This window comes from Sinohyriopsis cumingii, unplaced genomic scaffold (genome assembly GCF_028554795.1).
Source record: "Sinohyriopsis cumingii isolate HCF-2022 unplaced genomic scaffold, ASM2855479v2 utg002106l, whole genome shotgun sequence".
Classification (NCBI taxonomy): domain Eukaryota; kingdom Metazoa; phylum Mollusca; class Bivalvia; order Unionida; family Unionidae; genus Sinohyriopsis; species Sinohyriopsis cumingii.
Genome location: NW_028316131.1, coordinates 426141 through 447252, shown reverse-complemented (window position 1 = coordinate 447252; position 21112 = coordinate 426141). Strand labels below are relative to the sequence as shown.

Sequence of the window (21112 nt, the reverse complement as noted above, 5' to 3'; positions counted from 1 at the left end):
AAAGAAGTGTGCGCTGAATATAATGTTAATAAATATATGCCTAAATGCTGATAACGAATTGAGCTGGCCAAATGACATTTACCTAGACAACACAAATGTGATAGCAGATGATTTAATGCCAATAATATGTGTAGGAGAGGTCAGGGATGGCATGGACAGGTAGAGTCACTGAAGCATGATGTCTGGACTCTAAGACAGCACAGGCAAAAAAATTAGCAGGCAAGCCAATAAAGGTATAATATAAAATACAGGAAAAAGATAATACTACCTGTAGGAAGGCTCAGAGACAGGCTACACAAGTAACTCATGGAAGCATGGTGCTATGCATTAATTAATGCCTTAATTGGTGAAGAATGCTCCTCTTATGTACCAGAAATGAAGAAGTTATACAGGTATAACAGGGTGACAACTTGCACACACAAAATTATTGCAACCTGAACCTATCCTGGTAAGATATATTGGCCACCCATGCAGGTGTCAAAGAACTCAAAAATATACACAGATGACAAAGTGTTAACAACAGAAAGGAACAACTTTTTCAGTGTAAGGAAGCGACAAAAGTTGGAAATAGAGATGGAGTATACTTTAGTTTGAGGTGAAAGAACTTATTCAGCTGAAAATCGTATGCTTCCAATTTGAAACTTGCTTGCAAAGTTTTGAGAGAGAGAGAGTGCTGTGTTGCACAAGTCGAAGTAGCAACTTATGTATTCCTGCACCTTGACACCAAGTCTTATACGTAAGTGGAGAGATCTCTGCCCAACTGCCGCATAGGTTAGCATACAACCTTCAGCTCCCTTTAGCTAAAAGTAGTATCATGGGGGGAACCTGGATTCGTGAGGTAGTAGTAGTTTTCCTAAGGTATTACAATTGGGTAACATATCTGAAGAAGAAATAAACCAATGGTTTGTGCCACCTTTCCTTGTCATGCGGGATACAGGCAAAGACCAATACTCCCATTCAAAAGTGGCACCCGGGACACATACAAGGTAAACTGTGCCATGTTGTCATGGCACTCGGGAGATAAGGGTGGTAAAGTACAATGAGTTATTGTGGCAGCAGGGGTTACAGATGCTAAATCAAATGATCCTTAGTACAGTTATATTGAAGATATAAAGTTAAATGGATATGGAATCAGGTGTGAAGATTCCCGTAAATGATTCAAAGCGCTGGAAGTCAAACTCATGTTTCGTGAGTATAAAGTTGCAAGCTAATTCTCATTTTTAACATTTCATAATGCAGACACCAAAGATAAGATGGACATTTCAGGATAGGACCTCATGTAACTGATGTTGGAAATTAAATTCATTGAATGTCTTTATAAAAATAAATATGCATAGCAAATTTAGTTGACAAGGGATGATCCTGGATAAAATGATTTTGCAGAGAGCCCAAGAATCAGAGATGATAACCTTTAAAATGACGTACAAAATCCAAACATCCATATTAATGGCATATTACATAAACCAGATTTAAAAAGATGGACACGATAAATGGAAAAGAATAATACTAGATGGTCATTTCATATTCATGTCATTGCATTCAAATCTAGGAGTAATTGATAAAACAGCAGTAATTTAACCTGTCCACGGGGTTTTCTCTCTTCATTACTTGAATTCTGTTGATGATACTCTCTTTTCTCAAAGCGTACAAACAGGGGGATCAAAGGTGGAATAACAATATATGCCAGCAGCTGAAAATGGAGTAATAATTAGTCTCATGTATCCTTAAACCATTCATTTATTGTAATATATTCCCTGAGACTATAACAACAGAACCATTACAATAAGGAGAAACATTTGTCCTCAGAGCTATTACAGGAATCCTCTGGATGCATATAATATCATAATGAAAAAAGAACATGCAGAGTAGGGAATGTAACTATGACTTTCAGACGACCTTGACCTTGTTAAAGGATTAGAATGATGGTACTGGTAGATGAATTTAAATTAGCAGGACCTGAAAATTCGAAATGATGCTTAATTTATTGGAATTACCATTATGTGCATCATGCTTCCATTTGCAAAGAATTGTCAGTAGGTACAATCCTATCCATTAACGTCTCAACATCTAGAAGTTTGGTACCAATTATCCTGGTCGATGCAGTCGATGTGCAGAGAGGGTATTTATATAAGATGAAACTTTATTTCACAAGCTAAATACAACACAGAAGATTAAGTTTTGTATAAACAAGCAAAAAGTTGATCTATATTAATCAAGAGATCCAGCAAATTTTGATATATTTATATCAGAGCATGGCCCATTCCAGAGCAAAGTAAAACAGAAGATATCTTGGAGTGATATCAACTAAAATTATTGTCAGAAGATGGATTTAGTCAATGGAATTCAGGAGTGGGAGAGCAGACAATGACAATGAATTAGTAACTTAAATTTTATTCACTGTATGGTGAGGAACCACTGGATGTGGAGTTAGTATCAATGTCTGCCTTCAGCTGAGTGTCATTCCACTGATGATGAGGACAATGGACAGATTTCATATCCATAATCAGACGAGAAGAATCTTAATAAATGTGCCAAGTGAGCCTGAATGGAATGCATTCATCAATTGAATTAACGTTACAAAATATAAGGCCATATGCATTGAATTTGGAGGGAGCGAAACTCCTGACTGACGACAAGAGCAATATGTCAATGGAGGGTTTGAAGCCATGTAAATCCGTCTTGAACGTTAAAAACGACAGTGAGCAAACAGATGAGATGTCTTATGTCTAGAAGATATGAGGATTTGGCACAAAAGTCACGAAGCAATGTTTATTATTCACAAGGTAAAGGATTATATTTAATTTTTTCAAATATGGATCTTCAGATAGATTCATAGGCTGGTTATAGCATCAATATATTAGCAGCTTGGAACAAATGCTAATGAATTGCTGCTCCCTCAGATTCAGGTCACATAAAAATATTACAATTTAGAAATCTGTCATATTCTTTTTATATAGAATAACAAGACTTTATGAAGGAAAGGATAATGACCACACTTGGATATAGGAAACTTAATATATCAGGCCAGCGTAGTGGCTGCCATATAATATATATATATATATATATATATATATATATATATATATATATATATATATATATATATATATATATATATATATATATATATATATATATATATATATATATATATATATATATATATGTGTGTGTGTGTGTGTGTGTGTGTGTGTGTGTGTGTTTGTCTGTGTGTGTGTGTCACGACTCAATAGTCTTAAACTAAATAACAGAAAAGCGAAAAACAACAAGTTTAGTACAATTAAAACAAATAATTTATTAACCTTCACTACAAAAGTGAAACTTTAAAAATAACTTAAATCCCAAATAGTCCGAAAATCTCTATCATAAGGCTAAATGTACAGACTTTCAGAATGAATTCCAGTTGTGTTTCAAACAAATTCCAATCCTAAATGTGCTATGTACCAATAGCCTGGAATAGTGCTGATGTGCTAACAATTTTGATGTATCACGATGATATGATCCAAAATGTCTCTAAATGAATTCACAATAATCCCAAAAGAAAATTTTAATTTGAAAGTAGTTCAAGCATTTTATAATTCTGGAGAATAATTTCAATAAATAAATCTTCACAAATAAAAACTGAACACAACTAAAAGACTGAGTCCACTTCAGATGTTAAGATGAGAATGAACAATTCTAATTTAAACAACCTTCATTTACAAAAAGATGACCAGGATGTGAGTCAAAGGTTCATTTTTTAGAACATTCTAGGCTGCAAATATGAAAATGTGCTCAGGTCTTTAATTAAAATTTTATATTATGTTATATATATAATCATGCAGATTAAAATAACAGTTACAACATTATAGATGGATCAGATGGATAGACAAATGGACAAAGCCATGGCACATAATATACGTGTCTTGAGACGAGCATATACACTAAGTAAACATCTTAGAAAAGCATTTACAACCATGAGCTGCACAAAAGTTGCTATCCTAAAAGGAGTTAATATATTTTGGATCTTAAATATTAAGAAAAGAAAAACAGACATATTTCATGTTTCAAGATATACATTAATCATGGTAGGATATGAGGCATTTTATGAAAAGCTAATTACATAAAATGCATGCATCCTTCAGTGTACGACACTTGTCTGGAATGGGCCGAAGCAGGTTAATAAGGTTTATTATCCAATAAATTCAGTAAATGTCTACAAGGGCTTTCATGTTGCTTTCTTTTCAAAACAAGCAACATTCTTTCTTGGTTTACCAGCATCCAGGAAAAATTAGATAAATTCTTTTCTTTGGAATTAATGTGGGCTTTAATAACATCTGCTCAACTCGATTAAAGTTTGGTCACCACATGTTGGTATAAGCTTTCGAAAAAGCTTTACCTACGTTGTGAAAATTATTTTATAATATACTTTCAGGGGATTATTTCAGATTTACTTAATGATTTTTATTGTTTATTACATGAAACTTCAGCGTACAAGATGTCACTGTTGTTATTACAAGTGGAATATCCTTGATTTATTCCTCACATGCAAGAAATGACAATGGATGTACATTTTGGCAGTTCTGAACTTCACTTAGTGACCATTTTTGCCTCCAACAACATGATTAACATCTTACTAACTAGGTGACATGTCATCATGATAGCAACATAAGCAACATTTTGAGGAAATTAAAAGTTCCTTTTCTTAGTTTTCCTTTTATTCAAACATTGCAGGTTTAACGTAGACAATAACAGTGCAGATATTTCAGGTATTTCAATGATTGTTGAAACATTGTTCAATGTTATTTTCAATGCCTTTTCTAAGAATCACACATTGCTGTATATTTATAACTTAAGGTGTGCAGAGCAAATGCATTCATGAATTCATTTGGCTAAATCTTATGTGGCTAGATCTTACTTGGCTAAATCTTATGTGAAAGTTTGTTTACAACCTTTAAGCTATTCTGCTGCTTCAATCCACCCATCCAGATTTTGTCGAACAGATCAAGGCAAAAATGCTGGGAAATAAATCCATTGTCATGTGCATTCACAGCAATCTCTATGCATGTTGCATTACCCCACTGTTCCATCCTGTGAATTAGCAGATCCTGTGTTTTCTTATTATCAGCTTCATAACACTCTTGAGCAACTTGTATGGCTAAAGTCATAAACTCACTGTAAAATGTAAAAGAGCAAGCTGAAACAGTGAAATTGTGTCATCTTCCCATTGTGGTAACATCTCCAAATGAATAATATAATTGAAATGTGTGAGCTTTATGATAGAGTTGAAGAGTTGACGAAAAGTTACCAAATTTCATGGTTGTCTTAAGTATAAGTATACAAAAGTTGCATCCATTAAGTAACACACAATCTTCAGCTAATGCATAGGCTAGATATATATGTATACTAATAAGGTAATGTACATACAAGATATTAGCCAGTGACTATGGGTCAACTCTGCTGAAAAAAAAATAAACTTTGAAACTTTGAAGAGACATTTCTATTCCAGACAGTGATCAGACTGAGGCAGTATTTGGCCCAATGGTCTCAGGAAAGTCAAGAACATACATATGTAAATATCCTTAACTGGCAATCTGTAACTTAAGTTCTAATTATATCAACTTCAAGTGAACCCAGGCACCTGACCATCAAAAGATGATTTATGACACAGCAGTCTCAAGTTAGGACACTGATCGTAAGTTGCAACCATTATATGCATAAAATCTGTAAACTTTAAGGTTGCAACTAAACTTCCAAGTTTGCAATAAATACAAAGAAAACACGGCCACATAGTACAGTCATACATACCTCAATATGTATTTCACCAGACCAAGTCCATCTTGATGCAGTCTAAACTTAAAAATTAATAATATTTAACTTTAGATCTAGCAGATGCTGAGTGTAGATAAACCCCGCCAAAGAACAGGGGCAGCTCTCTTACAACCCTGGAAACCGACAGTTGATATTTAGCCAACCAGTCTCTTGGTCATGTACTGATCTTAAGTGGGTTTTATAAACTAAGATCACATTAATTGAAACATTTTAGCTACATTAATATTGTACCAATTGACCTCAATCTAGATTTAAAGTGTGGTTCAGTCTGAGCAGTTTAAACCAATTGCAAGCAAAATCAATGCCAAGCTTACAAAGCCTCCAAAAAGAGATTTAGGACCCTTGGCACACAAATCACCTTTGAACATTTGTTTAACTAAGAAAACATCGACAAACATTTCAGGAGGAACAAGGATTAATTAAATTTAAGTGCGAGTCAAAACTATCTATGTCGCGCTTAAGTGCCCTCTTTTCTCTCTAGGAATTAATACAGTTTACTGTAACTGGTGCACATGCTTGGAAGTCAGGTGAGTGAAAATATGATCAAAGTATCTCCTGCTACCCTAATGAAAATAATAGGAAGAACATATTAATTGCAAAAATGTTATCTCAATCCACATATTCTCCATACAATCTAAGATAATCTCTGACGTATGTATTATAAATTCTTAAAAATAAGTTCTTGTGATATTTCAGGACAAAATGACCACAACAACCATCCCTTGTTCTCTGACCTTACAAAAGTTGAACATTGCCCTATTGTTGAAGGTCACTTTTCTTAGGAATGTGCAAACGTATGCAATAAAAAAAATAGGTTTCAAATCTTATATAAGATTTCTAGAGTTTAGATAGAAGTGGGGTGTACTTTGAGGTTTACAGATATATAGTACAGAAGAACTGTTTACATTTTATCCCTATTTAATAAAACTAAGGATTATGCAAACCCTTTATAAAGTGTTTGTTAGGAAGGTTTACATGTAAAATCCTGAAGTAGCTCACTGAATATGATCATATTCAATGGTCCGTAGTAGCTGTATGGTGCATATTAATTCCCTGTTAATACCTGTTATAAGTGAAGCTTCTTTGGGTTTTTCAGTTTTCAAGAGGGAATCAAGTTCTACTAATTCCTATTCTCCAAAATATTGTATTATGATTATAAATGGGTCTTATGTCTTCCAAAGTTGATAATTAAGTTAGGCAGAAAATGACTTGGTTTATCAGTTTTCCCATGCCGTGTTTTGCCAATGACCCTGAAAATTCATCATCTGCACAACACACTCTTTGTCATTGTTGCTGAAATGGACATTGACTGATTATGTAGATGATGTAAGGAAAATGATTTTAGTTCACAGCTGACAGTCTAACTTGACAACAAGATGTACGCTAGATATGTTCTAGAAAATATTTACTGAAACTAATGTATTCCCCTGGAATGACACAAGCCAATGGAATATTTTGGAAGACAGTGGAAGGTATACTGCAGAAATAATGATAATTATTTTCTATAAATCCAGGGTTGGTGAAAGGAGGGCATAACCATGTTGGACAAAAGACCTCACTAAAGAGAGTGTATTGTCATGGACATCCAGAGGGGGCATGACATGGTTAACAAATAATAAATACATGTATTTAACTTCTAAAAGTGTTGTTTTTATAGGAATATGATAGACTTGGATGTGGATTTCCTGTTGACAACACCACTTTAGAAAGGCCCACACTATTATACAAAGACCTGGGGACTAGGCTTGTTCTTGTTGTTTGAGACAAGTCACCATCCTAGAGGTGATGGATATAATGAGGGCTCCCATTCTGGTTTCAAGTTCCTGCATCAGTGAAAGACTTTCAAAATACCCTTCATCTCAAGGATATTGATTTGCAGATGCCAGTCCAGGGAGAGCACACTCCACTAGCTACCCGAAAAAGCAGTATTAGGTGTGCAGTCCACTGATGGCACCCCTGGATGATGATGTCTGCTTCTGCATTGAGCAAACTTAAAATAATGAATTTCCAGGCAGACAGATATGCCCTCAAGAGCAATGATGTCACCATGGTCCTGATTATAATGCCGTTCCTGAGGGATACGTACTCTCTTTACCTATGTGTTGAGTTCCATACCTAAGTGAACAAATTGTAGAGATGGAGCTAGGTTGGATTTGTCATTGCTGACGAGGATACCCAGGTTGTAAGCAGCGTGACAAGGGGTATCATATTATATTCTAATATATACCTCACTGTGCATCTCGTTCCGCCAACTGATAATTCACAGATGTTGCAATGACACTGACTAAAGTGTTGAGCAGCTCAGTTCAAGACCCAGAAATTCTGAAGACTAATTCCCATGTATTTATTGTGGAGTCTATATGAGCTCTGTTCCACCTGTTGAAAGATATCCATCGATACCAAGTCCAACATAGAGCCCATGGCTACCACATTGTCAACCAATGGTTGAGTGCCACTAAAAGATGTTCGATACATACAAATAGAGTATGGTTTAGTCATCCCCAAACCTCTGATGTCCAAGTCAACTGTTGGGGTATTTGATTAGAAGGATGGTGAATGGCAATAGTGGAAACACTGACAAAAAGTTGATGGAAAACAATTTGTGAGAAAAAGAAATGGTGGAAGCTGATGTAAGGTGTTCAAAATATTTGTGATTATTTCAAACTGCAGAATTATTGACGTTGGATCCTTTTTTTGATGTGATAAGATCAACAGATGCTAGAGCTCTCATCCTATTTGATAAAATATAAAGAGAAGGGCAGAAATCCAGAGGTAAAAGGCAGAAAAAGTCGTCAATGGCAGCTCTGAATGCTTGTCTTCGCATAATATAGTGAGATCAGGAAGTGAAGAAGGAGCCTGAAAGCAAGCATTATCATCTCTACTTGCATGAAATGAGGCTGCTGTCTTATTCATTACCTCGAATGGAGCTGGTGAAGAATGTTGAGGTCTGCAGTTATCAAAACTCATGGAGTGTGCTGAAGCAGAAATGTTGATTTCCAATTGGTCACATGAGTCCCTTTCTTGACCAAGGTTTGAAAGAAATGAAAAGTAACATCTGTCAGAGGTCAAGGCACTAAGCTACTATAAACCTGTTGTAGCTCTGTATCTGTCTCTTATTACTGAACAGAAAGTCGGCGCTGTACTATGCCTTATAGTGTGACCTGGACATTAGCAAAAAGGAGTACCAAATTAAATCACGAACTACCAGTAAGAGGTTCAACGTTGATTCGTACAGGTATATGGAATGAAGGGTGGCATTCCGACACAAATGTGTTAGTAAAGAAAACTCACATGGATGTAGCCACTCCTGGAATTATACTAAGAGTTTTCTATAGATCTCAGGGGCTTGCACAATAACATAATAAATGTACAGCCTGAATTTATATATGAAGTTGCATATGCTACACTTGCAAGTAGCCAAATATAATTAAATGCATAAAGATGACAAAAGTGTGGCTAAAATGATAAAGGCAGAACTTTGATGAGGTAGAGAGACAAGTTGGAAATATAGATGGAGTATACTTTCTTTGTTTAGTGAGAACAACTCCAACTTGTATATGTATTAATGTGTTGGTTCTGGATTTAGTGAGGTCTATCATGGTGAGAGTGTGCTTATCAGCACAAGTGGAAGTAGTAACTGAGATAATCATAGGTCTGGTGCCAATCCCTGTATCAAAGGGAGATCACTGTGCCAACTGCCACCTAGGTGGGTTGATAACTTTTAGCTCTTTTTAGCTCAACCAGCGAAATGGGAAAATCTTGAATGCTTTACATATCTTTGCACAAATTAAGTTCTTTATATATTTCTTTCACTTCATTACTTTACACACAGATTCAGATGCATTATAAATATCGATACTTAATTTCGACACTACCTTTGATAAAACAATGAAGAAAATCATTATATATATATATATATATATATATATATATATATATATATATATATATATATATATATATATATATATATATATAATTGTTAGCACAAGTGACCCTTCAGTATAACTACTGATAACTTTGTAACTGTGCACAATAGAACATAATCTAAATTAAAACACTCATTATGTTCCATTTAGACTTTAAGATGCATTTCAGTTTAATGCCAAAAAGATCCTCACTGACAAAAAATTGAGAAAAATAATTTTATCATTGACTACATTTTGATAAAATATTAGATTAATTGCTCAGTTAGTATAGTGATAATTACAAGTGATGTGAGAGATGGACATGTATAGTAAATATCTGTATTCATGTCTTGCAACCTGCCAGGTTTGGTCAATCTGGCTCAAGTGTGGTTTACTGCAGAGTTCAAGTTAACCAGAAGGTGGTATGATGTTGAGAGCCATATCCTGTCCTAGCTTACAAATGTGTGAGCCAAACACAAAGATTCTGGTATCATGGTATGATGTGTACATGAATTTACAATATCTGTGATAACACCATTATTGCATGAATTAGTGACGCTTTATAAGACCTTCAGATTAGTAATCCTTTTATCAAGAAGGTTGATTGAGAAACAAAATACAAGACATTTATCAACAGTTTTCGCAATACACAATAGTTTGCTGAATTATATGATAAGCCATCTGCCATCAAAAGTAATCAATTGAATGAAATGTATAAGTTTAATGATCTATATCTGAAAATATATGTTTCTGGGATAATTCTTAATCTTCTAATGTAAATTGTATAACGAATCTTACCTGCCATTTCTTTCAATTTCTGCAAGTATCTTTTGCTTTTCAATTTTGCGTGACATGGCAGAGTACAAAGCATGTGCAACTAGGGCAGCAGCCATTTTATCCTGTAAAATAAATGAAGTTATAAATCCGATTCTTTTTTAAAACACTGCGATTTGTTCAGATGGCTCGTGAAAGACTGTGGTCTCTGATTTAACTCACTTAGCCTTACCGCCAGGAGATCTATGGTATATACAATATATGACACGATAGATTTTCACAAGGCAGTTCTTTTATATAAATGTCTGCATGGAACGGCACCAGAGTATCTTCAGGACTTATTCAGGCCTTTTCAACACAATACCAGTTGAGATCAATATCACATGGAAACCTTCTAGCATCAAAACCAAGAACAGAGCAATTTAAAAAGAGCTTCCAATACTCTGGTACAGTTCTGTGGAACAGGCTTCCACTACATGTAAAATCTGCGGAAAATATTAGAGTATTTAAGAATAGATATCATAAGCATGTATGTACTTTTAATAGATAATGAAATTTAGTATTTTAATACTAAACATGTTAAAATAAACAGTGACTATTGCTATCTTCATATAATGTGCATTGGTATACTCTCTTTAAGAGGGCCTCAACAAAGAATAGCCCTGAGTCACCCTCTATAAATAAAGCATTATTATTATTATTATTATTATTATTATTATTATTATTATTATAAACTAAAAAAGATATAATTCCATCAATTATGAGCATACTATAAATAAGTCTGGAATTTTAACTATTGTAATTATTTAATACATGTATGACATATAAGCCCACTATTAGATTATTTTACTCATTATCAATCATGAAACATTATATCAGCAGCAATACATCTGAGTAGTATAGCGGGTGATATCGGATTTATAAGAAACAGTAACAATGGGAATTTAACAGTAAGCCAGTTTGGCCCTTATGGAGTCAATGGAAATGTAATGTGTAATGTTAAACAGAGGTTTAACATTACGTGCCATTTTAGGGTCATTGAGAATTTAACATTAGACAAGGTATGCCATTATGGGTCTAGGGGAATTTAAAGTTATAAAGTCTATAAGTTTATTATTATTATAACCATTGAGTCAGTTGGTAATTTTAACACTAAGCCTCCATTATGACCCATAAAACTGGTCATTGACTTTAACTTTATTGGCTATTATAGGCTCAAAGATAACTAATGTTAAAACTATGTTTAATTATCAGTGCTTCATTTCAAGTGACCAACATGCCAAACTTGATAGCCAACAAAGTTGCAATATGATCTGTCAACTGGTGTGAAAGGAAAATGTATGTCTGAAATTCCAAATACACTGCACTCAATATTTGGCAAACTCTATATCTGCCCAAAATGCTAAAGAGACAATAGTAAACCCCTATTATGCACTGACCACATATCTAGCTACAATGTTTAATTATAACATCCAAGTTTTGAGTGAGAAGAAGTGATATGAAACCTTGTCAGGGACAGAAGCATGTACTCACAGACTGATGCACAGGGGCAACAATATCTTCATGATGCATACAGATGTCCATGAATAAAGATATAAAGTTACCTCTCCATGCTGCCAGAACAGTTTTGCCAGATCTTGTTTGTTGTTTAGAACTGACCAAAGGAAACAATCCAGTGTGGTAATCTCAAGATCAGATTCCTTCTTGAGCTTGTCACCTTTTGAGATAAAACTACATGTTCACTTTCATAAACAGGTTTGAATTTAAATAAAATGATTAAAACGTTTTAGATTGACAGTCACAGGGTTCAACAAATACTGTACAGTTTAAGAAAGAGAAGCAAAGTTACCTTTGATATACATCTTTCATCTCCTGGCCTAGAGATTATAAAAGTAAGTCTGAAATGGTGTTTCCACTATCAGTTAATTAGGAACAAGCTATCAAAAGTAAAGTCATTTTTTTATTTTTAATAAAATCTTAAGATGCTACTAAGGGTCATGAGTTTTGTGATTTCAAGGCTTACTTTTATACCTGATGTTGGTATATGCACATAATAAAGGTTAAATGCTATGAAGGCACATTTAGTTTTAAAAATGTCAAACTTCAAATTATGGTATGTTTTGCCAAATAGATTACAACTTTAAATGTATATATCCATTATAGCTCTGACAAGTGGCCAATTATAGCTTCAAGGGAAAACACTGAAAACTAAATCAGTTCCTTACAGTTATGTCACTTATGATTTAACGTTGAAAATCGAGTTAAAAATACCCTGTGTGTTTTAAACTTTTAATTATTACACTCATAATGCATCATACACATTTTTATTATATTTGCAACAAATGGGATTTAAGGCTATGCATTGAAAACCTTTTAAGGAATTAATTACCAATTAAGGATCCTACATTGGAATATCACTTGCAAAATTAACATAATGACATAAGATGGTATGATATGGTATGGTATGGTATGGTACAATATAGTTAGTATGAGATAGTATAGCATAGCATAGTACTGTATAGTATAATATTATAGTTTAACATAATGCTTGCCAAATGTTTTAATATACCTGGACAAAAGTGCAAACACATTATAAACTAATAACCAAGTGTTCTGCAGAATGCTGCTTTTCACATTTGAATGATGTGTGGACAGGCAGAAAATCACAAGACATCGGTCTAGTCTATACTGATTTGATAATATAGATTTAACTGAACACATGTGCTAAATAGAGAATACAACTTTGACGTTTACCATAAATATTCTGTATGGCATTATTGCTGCTTCCATTGCTTTCACAAAACGCTATATTTTTATGCCTGGGCAAGGATATGAACAAGATGCTTAAATGGTAAAAGATCTATATAACTAGTTCATCTGTTTACACAAGTGAACATGCATATCAAATCTAAAAGTTGTTCACATCCAGTGTTATTTTGCCATAAACAAGTGACTTAGAGGTATATCACAAAGTCACTTGACTAGAGATTTTGTCACACCTAATGAATAATATCTTGTTTAATTAATGAAAATATTGATAAAGGTCCACATCAAATTTAGCAATGTGCTTACACATTTTGATGATTTGGAAGATTTCTAAATATTCTTCATCACCATTGTTCTAATGTTGTTGAATATGGCTCTATTAGTGTACTAAAAAGGCATTATCAATGTAAGTATATTTATCTGCAAGCACAGTTATAACAGACTTTGGTTTGGTTGTCTGGTTGGTTGGTTGGATGGTGGATGAGTGTTTAACGGGGCATTAACTAATGGAAAGTTATACTGTGCCATGGCAATGGGAGTTAAATATGAAACAACCCAAATATAAATAATTTGGAAATAAGGTCATTATTTTTAACCCTATAGTGCTGCGTCAACCAAGTAATTAGTCGTGTGATGGTCTCCTCCAACAGCACATAGTTATTATGCATGCCACAACAGAACCCAGCCACAAGTCTAAGCAAGATTTGGATCAGCACACCTTTGATCGCTATATTAATTGCTTAGCCATCTTAAGACACTCACACTTTCTTTGGAGCAGAAGTACATAATTCAGTTGGTACCAAAATATAGTATTGTCCAGATTTATGAAGGATTTAAACTCTACTTGTCCTGAACAAGTTGTTTCAGAAACTTCACTCATCCCACCTATCTTTTTCACCTGAAGCAACACTAAAGTTACTTTCAAAAGACTGACTTCAGTGTTGCTTCAAGTGTTGCTGCACTTAATTCTTAGAACAAACAAAATAACATATAACATAATTATTTCTTAAATCCATTTAATTTTTCAAAACCTTTTGTTTATGTTATACATTTTCTACATCAGGTATATATTTTCAAACTGCAGGATTTGAAAAAATGTTGATGTAACTGTGTGTCACCTGGCACAGTAGTAAGCCAACAAGTTGTAACTGTGTCTGCTGAGTAAAGTCCTCAAGATCTGGTCCATTTGCAGTGCTGTTCATTAGAATTTGCAAACTCTCTAGGACCAAGGCATTTAGTAGTGAATCTTCATCCTCACCAACACTCTGCAGTGGTCGGGCTTATAACAAACATGATTTTTTGTAGTTTTCATAACAGAATGAAAGAAATGGAGTGTTCACTAACAGTACACCAAGAATTTCAGTAGGTGGATCCAGTAAGCTTTTATATACCCTCAATTTTTCTTTGAACTCTAAATACTGCCAATCAATAGCAGGATGGCCTTCTTGTTTGAACATAGCTTCAGTATAGGACATGTCTATGGAACATGGTCTAATAAGTGTTTCATAGTCCCACTCTATAATCCCCATATCACATTGGCACTTTAAAAATCAACACATTCAGTGGTTGGTTTCCAGCTTGTAACATCACACTGTAATCTGTCAGTATAAGACACACTTTCTCCAAACCCAGTTTAATGCCTTACTTTAGCTTGTAGGCAACAGCTGATTTCAACTCCTCGATGCTGCAAAATAAGGTTTCCAATTTTCCAAAGTACGAGTTTTGTATATCTGCTGTTTCTTGTTCTGATATGGAGTATGTCCATCAGCAAGAATGGACAGAAATTTACTCGAATTTAGATTTTCCTTAGCTTATAACAAGACTTGATCAGTTGATATAACTTGCTATCTTGCACTGAGTCTGTTCTTTGAATTAGCACCAAGTTCAAAACCATTCTTTTTTTAGAGAGCAAACACCATTTCTATATCAGCACATGTTATTTCATTATGGGCTAACGTGTAGACTGTACTAATGATAGTTCCAAATGTATACGTTTCAGTTTCATTTGGTTTATAAAGGGCCCATTCTAGTGGAGTGTCTGCAACTCAGATTTCATGGATTTTCTGCTGGCTAGTGTCATGCCATGTGCTGATGAAACCCGAGACTGGAAGATGACTAGATTGGCTCAATCCTGAATTTGTCAGTCACATTTTCAAATATATACTGGCTGAATTTCCATGTTGTACCAGTCATGGATATTCTTTGCAATGACTATAAAACATCTTTCCTTCTGGGTCGATGAACTCAAGCCTGGGATAAGAATCAACCCAATGCAGCTGAAAAATCCTTTGTCTTATAGTAGAATCATATTTTACATTTCTTGTAGTCATAAAATCTGATTTGTATCTCCTAAGAGAAATAGTTACACTACATTCCATGGCAATCTTATATTGTATTCCTTCACTTTCAGATAATTGTCCTTCTCCAGTTCTTCCTTACTACCTTTAATGCCAAAATAATTTAGCAAATCCATTTTATCCACATATAAAATATCACCTTGCTCAACAACTACTCCAAAAGAGTGCATAATACACATTATATTATGTAAATATGAACGGAGAAAGCTCCTTTATTATCATAATTGTATCAAATGCAGTATCACACATGGAAATTAATCCTATATTATATTACCAATTAAAATTTAAAAAATCATTACTCTGGTTTCATCACTTCATAAAGGAAACTGACATCAGTGTAATTTCAATGACTATGTGGATTCAAAATCAGTTAGTGAAACATGAGGATCAGGTTTGAGTGAGCAAAATACAGCAAAACTCTTTAAAACAAAGGTAATTAATCATGTTAGCTTTGTTTTGTTTCATGTGCTTGAATGGGCAATATTTTATCCACTTAGCCTAATAGGTAGTCAAGTGGTAATAAATGTATGCACGCATGACAATAAACAATGACCAATGAAAGGGGTAGAATTAAGCATTCAGTATGCAGGAAGGGCACGAATGCTCATACAAAGGTCATACAAAGGCCATACAAAAGGTTGATAAAAGGTATCAAAGTTTGAAATCATGCACTACCGTCTTTTTAAACAGGAACAAAAATACTTGTCCCAGACATTCAGTTGGTACATTTTAGTTGAATGACTTCAAAAAAATTAAATAGTTTGGGATGTCGGTCTATGGGATGTGATCAGTTGTGACTGTATGAACTGATGCATGGACATATAGACCTGATGGCCTGCAGATGTACAAAAGCAAAGAAATAAATGCCATTTGTCTATCATGGCAGGCAGCAAAACTAAAACATATTGTCACCATAATCCTAATACTGGGCACTGAGGAAGAAAAAATGTCTATTTACACAGAGTCAAGTTGAATCTAAACAAATGTTAAATATTTCTAGATAATTACAAAATCATTAATTGGACAACTATTTAGTTGGGGCAAAATATATTTTAATGATCGAGATAAGCAGTGCTTTACTGTACTTTTGTCTTGAAAGCAAAACAATAGGCTTGTGATGCATGGGCACATGTTTGCATCAAAACATGCATTTGCTAATATACTCACCGCCTTTCTTATTCCTTCTGCCTTGAAGTTCATAATGCTTGAGATATTTGTCCCCCAGTAAATCTTGTACCAAGTGCATCACATGCTTCAGCGTGATTTCCTTTGAAATATTAAAAACATCATTTACATGATTTACATGTTGTTCCATAAACTGCCATTTCTAATTTTACAGTGTGAAAATACAGAGAAGCAACTTAATACAAGCTTTTTCATACATATTTATTCATAGTTAAAATATCCGTCATGTTAATTCGTTTTTTTCTTGAGTTGTATACTTTAAAACATTTGAATTGGTATTTTAAATGTACTGATTTGCAAAGAGATACTATTATCCTTTCTGCAGAAGATTACACTTGGCTGGGATCTTAAGATGCAGTTCACAACAACGAAAATTATATTTACAATGTATGCTAGAACTATAAGCTCAAAACAGTAAATTCACACCAATACAATCTTCAATTCATTTATATTTTATCAATCAAACTGTTGCTTTGTGCATTAACATTATTTTTTGTTCTCCTAATAAAATACTAAACAATGATCTTGGAATAATATTGGGACTCATATATATTTTTTTAAATATTTTTTGTATGTACTTCCATCAAAGGTTAGCTGAAAATAACTGTTACATTATAGACAAAACAAGCTTATTCAAGCACCCCATATCTATTCTGAAAAAAGAATCACACCTGTTATAGCAAACAAAACTTTAATTTAAAGATATGGCATCTCCATGCAAATCAAACTCTGATAATGATTGCAGTTCATTAGTCAGATTAAAATTTACTTTCCATGTCAAGGATAACTTCTGTCCATCGGATGTGCCAGACTCTGACAACATTGCTACTGAAAGTAACTTTAATTCAGTACACACCAGATATGACCACTTCAATGACCAAAATAACCCATCTATATTGTTATTTTTGAAGATTCAAAAGGAGAACTGTAAATAGCTGATAATACAGTGCAAGCATTCGGTGAACATGTTTCGAGTAATTAGATACAAGTGCCAAATCCAATTTTAGCAAAACTGACCTTTAGGCTACCAGCTATGCAGTCTAACTGGTTCTTTAGGAAAATGGAAACATAATTATCAAGTCTCCTTCGAATTATTTAAAGAAAAGGCAATTTGTCATCATGAAATGAAAGGCAAATGAGAACAATGACCTTGTATTTCAAGTTGCCAACTATTAAATTAACATGGTTCCTTCCCTGGGCTTATAACTGCAATATATGTAATTCAGTTTGCTTTTTTAAACTGATTAAGAAAATGTAATCTCCAATTCAGAATTTCCAGCAAAAGCTAATCTGCATTATTAATTTTACTTTGTCCTTGAATGTAATAATTGTCATATCAATAGATGTTCTTGTTCCATTTAGCAAAGGATCACCCATGTGCTAAGTTTCGACCCATAATACCAAACAACTTTCAATCAAGGGAAAGAGTAATCTTCTGATGCAAAATACAATTTCATTTGTCAACATCATACCTTCTCCTTTTCTTTACAACAAAAGCCCTTGAGAATTTGTAAAGGCTCCTAGAAAAAAGGAATATATTAATGTAACGGAAGTAAACTGATCTCTGATAAAGTCTCCTATGCTATGTGTTTCAAGATATATTAAGATATAAGACATCAAAAAGATTAATTCATGTGGAGAGAATAATTTATTAGAATGTTAATTTAGTTATAATTAACATCAGTATCGACCCAAAGTCATATATTATAATAATGGAGTATTTCGTAATACATTTTTTGTAAATTATTAAAAACATTTTGCTTTTCTCAAATCCAATACATCAATTTCAAATGTGGTTTACAGCAGACAGGACCATATTGCCAATTGATAATTAGTCATGGAAAGTACATATTGATAGAAAGTAAATTGAGTAAATTATGTTTCTCCTGATCACATTACATTTGTAAAATTATTTGCTACTTCCAAATTCAAGTCTTCGGGAGAGACAAAACATTGTATTTCTGTCTGTATATTATAAAGTCAAAGGGAATCAACTGTCAAAGGTTAATTCCCCTTTCTAGCTGCTTAGTGGCTGCAAGTATGTCTGGTATAAATAAATGTTTTACCGGAGTGGCACATTAAAGGATGCTTGCATTGCAGGGAAGGGTGGGAATGATTATTTGTAATGTGGCTGGGTATATATTATAGGAGAAACATAATTTACTTTTAAAAAATTGTTTTCTCTGGCAAATACATTACTTGATCACATTACATTGGAAGGATATGTAAGAGGTGGAGGAAATGCTTAGCAATTCCTACCTTTACCTGTAATACCCAGAAGGAGCATACTTATTCTACTAATGGATTTAGTTTTCCTAATTTCTGTTTAGCACATGGGGGGGACTGAAGTTATTCAAATGTGAGGATATCTTTATGGGATTCAATGCTTAAATGATATCACATATTAAGTTTTTCCATGTGAATCCAGTGTAGTTTGCTATAACTGCCTGATTAATAGGTTGTGCTATCATAAGCAAGGGGTGAGTACTAGGCTAGTTTAGGGACTGAGGCATTCAGAGGGATGACTTTATAGAATCAACACTAGTCCCTGAAAGCATGTTCCTTTCCTTCAAAGACATTCATGGTGGTTGGACTTCTGACTCTCTTGAATCGAAGGTCTAAATTCTTTCACTTGCAAGACTGTCCTGAAAAGAGCCAAGCATTAATGGGTGGAATACCTGCAACTGTGGTTATCTGAAGAGATTCAGTTTGTCTGTAATAGTTCTGGGAATGGCTGTGAACATCGTGGGCCCAGGGTTTGTCTCATCAGAGAGAGGCCATTATAATTATTGTGCAATTTCGAACCCTTATTCATTATTTTTGGTACTGTGACCATAGCTAATTGGGTACAGCAAATGTCCATAACACTACCAAATGAATGGCAATGAATCCACAGCACTGTCACAGTAATGATCATACCTCGATCATGATAGTGACCTTTTGATCTAGTAAAGTGGAAAAGGCCATCATTGAGCCATCATTTGTAATGGGTGCATACAAAGGTAGCCCAGTGGGATCAAATCTCTTGCTGAAATCCATGTCCTGTTGGAATGTGACAGTCTGTATAATGCAGACATGAGACATGAACAAAACTGACACTGAAAAAAACACTGGGATGGGTGAAAGTTGGATATTTCCTAATTTATGAGAAAAACTAAATGATTCAAAAGAGATTGCTTCTGCTCTTGTAGAAAACAGAACTTACCACATGATTTTGGTTCTGATACATTGCTGTTGCCACAGAGTAATTCAACAAGAACAGGGTGATGAAGCAATCCATAATTTAGCAAAGACTCGAGGAGTTAATATTTAGACTAAATAAAAGGACTTCAAAATGGTAATTGATTGTTGTGTTAAACCAAAGAAGCTTTTGTATTCTCAAGTGAAAACGGACTTTAAAGTAGGCAGCTGTTTAATTGACTCTGATGGCATACTTGTCCTTTCGGATGGAGACATTAGGGATCTTGCTGTCTCTATCTTGAACCTCGGATTCATTGAGGCAAATCGCGCTTATCATTGGTCTCAACTTCCCATTGGCCTTAATTAAATGGACACGTGAATAGAACCCCATTTATTGTGGTTTTATACAATTTCCATTGCCCATTTGTCAATGAACAAATGTATGTCATGCAAAAGAATTTTGTTATTCTCCTCATCTGACTGTGTATCCATCTGAGAGAGAAACAAAAGAGGAGGGGAAAGGAACAATTAGATCTGAAGACCCTCCAAATGACCTAAATCACCCATTCATTTTTGGGTCAATAAACTGAACATATGTGATCAAGATTGCAGGCGTCTGGTGCCTCCAGTAAACTGTCTACCTGCTAAGTCAGAATTAGGGTTGGAGAAGAAATGGTTTCTTATCTTCCCAACATGGGTGCCTCCTATACCGGTTCAATTTTTGTCTGCTTGCATAAGGTTGTTTGGCTTGTTTTACTCACCCCATATCAGCCCCAATGGTAAGAGCTAAACTAAAATACCTTACCTCTTTCAACAGCAATCTATTGTAAAATATTATTTCATCTTCCAAATGGCATACCTCCTTTCTCTTCAACCACAAATCCATGAAACTGCTTTCTGAAGAACTCTAGTGACAAAAGTAAAAGACTTAATGTTATGGAACCTCAAACATATTTTTGCTTCTAAGAAAAGATGTAAAAATTATTCAACAGTTATTTCATCATTTATTTGGAAGCATATGGATGTATGTGCTGCATGCCTATCCTATATGCCTCTATCATTACTTCTATAGTTATATTTTGACATCCAAGTTCATTTACCTGCCCAGTATTATGCAATGCTCATGACATG

General features: G+C 34.2%; 1 protein-coding gene across 1 annotated transcript in view; it reads right to left on the bottom strand.

Moving 5' to 3' along the window:
* LOC149771140 (transient receptor potential cation channel subfamily M member 2-like) overlaps positions 1-21112 on the bottom strand; it is a 53375-nt gene that overhangs the window by 3624 nt on the left and 28639 nt on the right. Inside the window, exons 8-13 of the mRNA XM_089948815.1 lie at positions 20787-20888; positions 19721-19861; positions 16784-16883; positions 14378-14538; positions 10518-10618; positions 4932-5154 (exon numbers count right to left, since the gene is read on the bottom strand). Of these exons, the coding sequence (XP_089804941.1) occupies positions 4932-5154; positions 10518-10618; positions 14378-14538; positions 16784-16883; positions 19721-19861; positions 20787-20888 (828 nt within the window). The remainder of the gene's footprint in view (positions 1-4931; positions 5155-10517; positions 10619-14377; positions 14539-16783; positions 16884-19720; positions 19862-20786; positions 20889-21112) is intronic.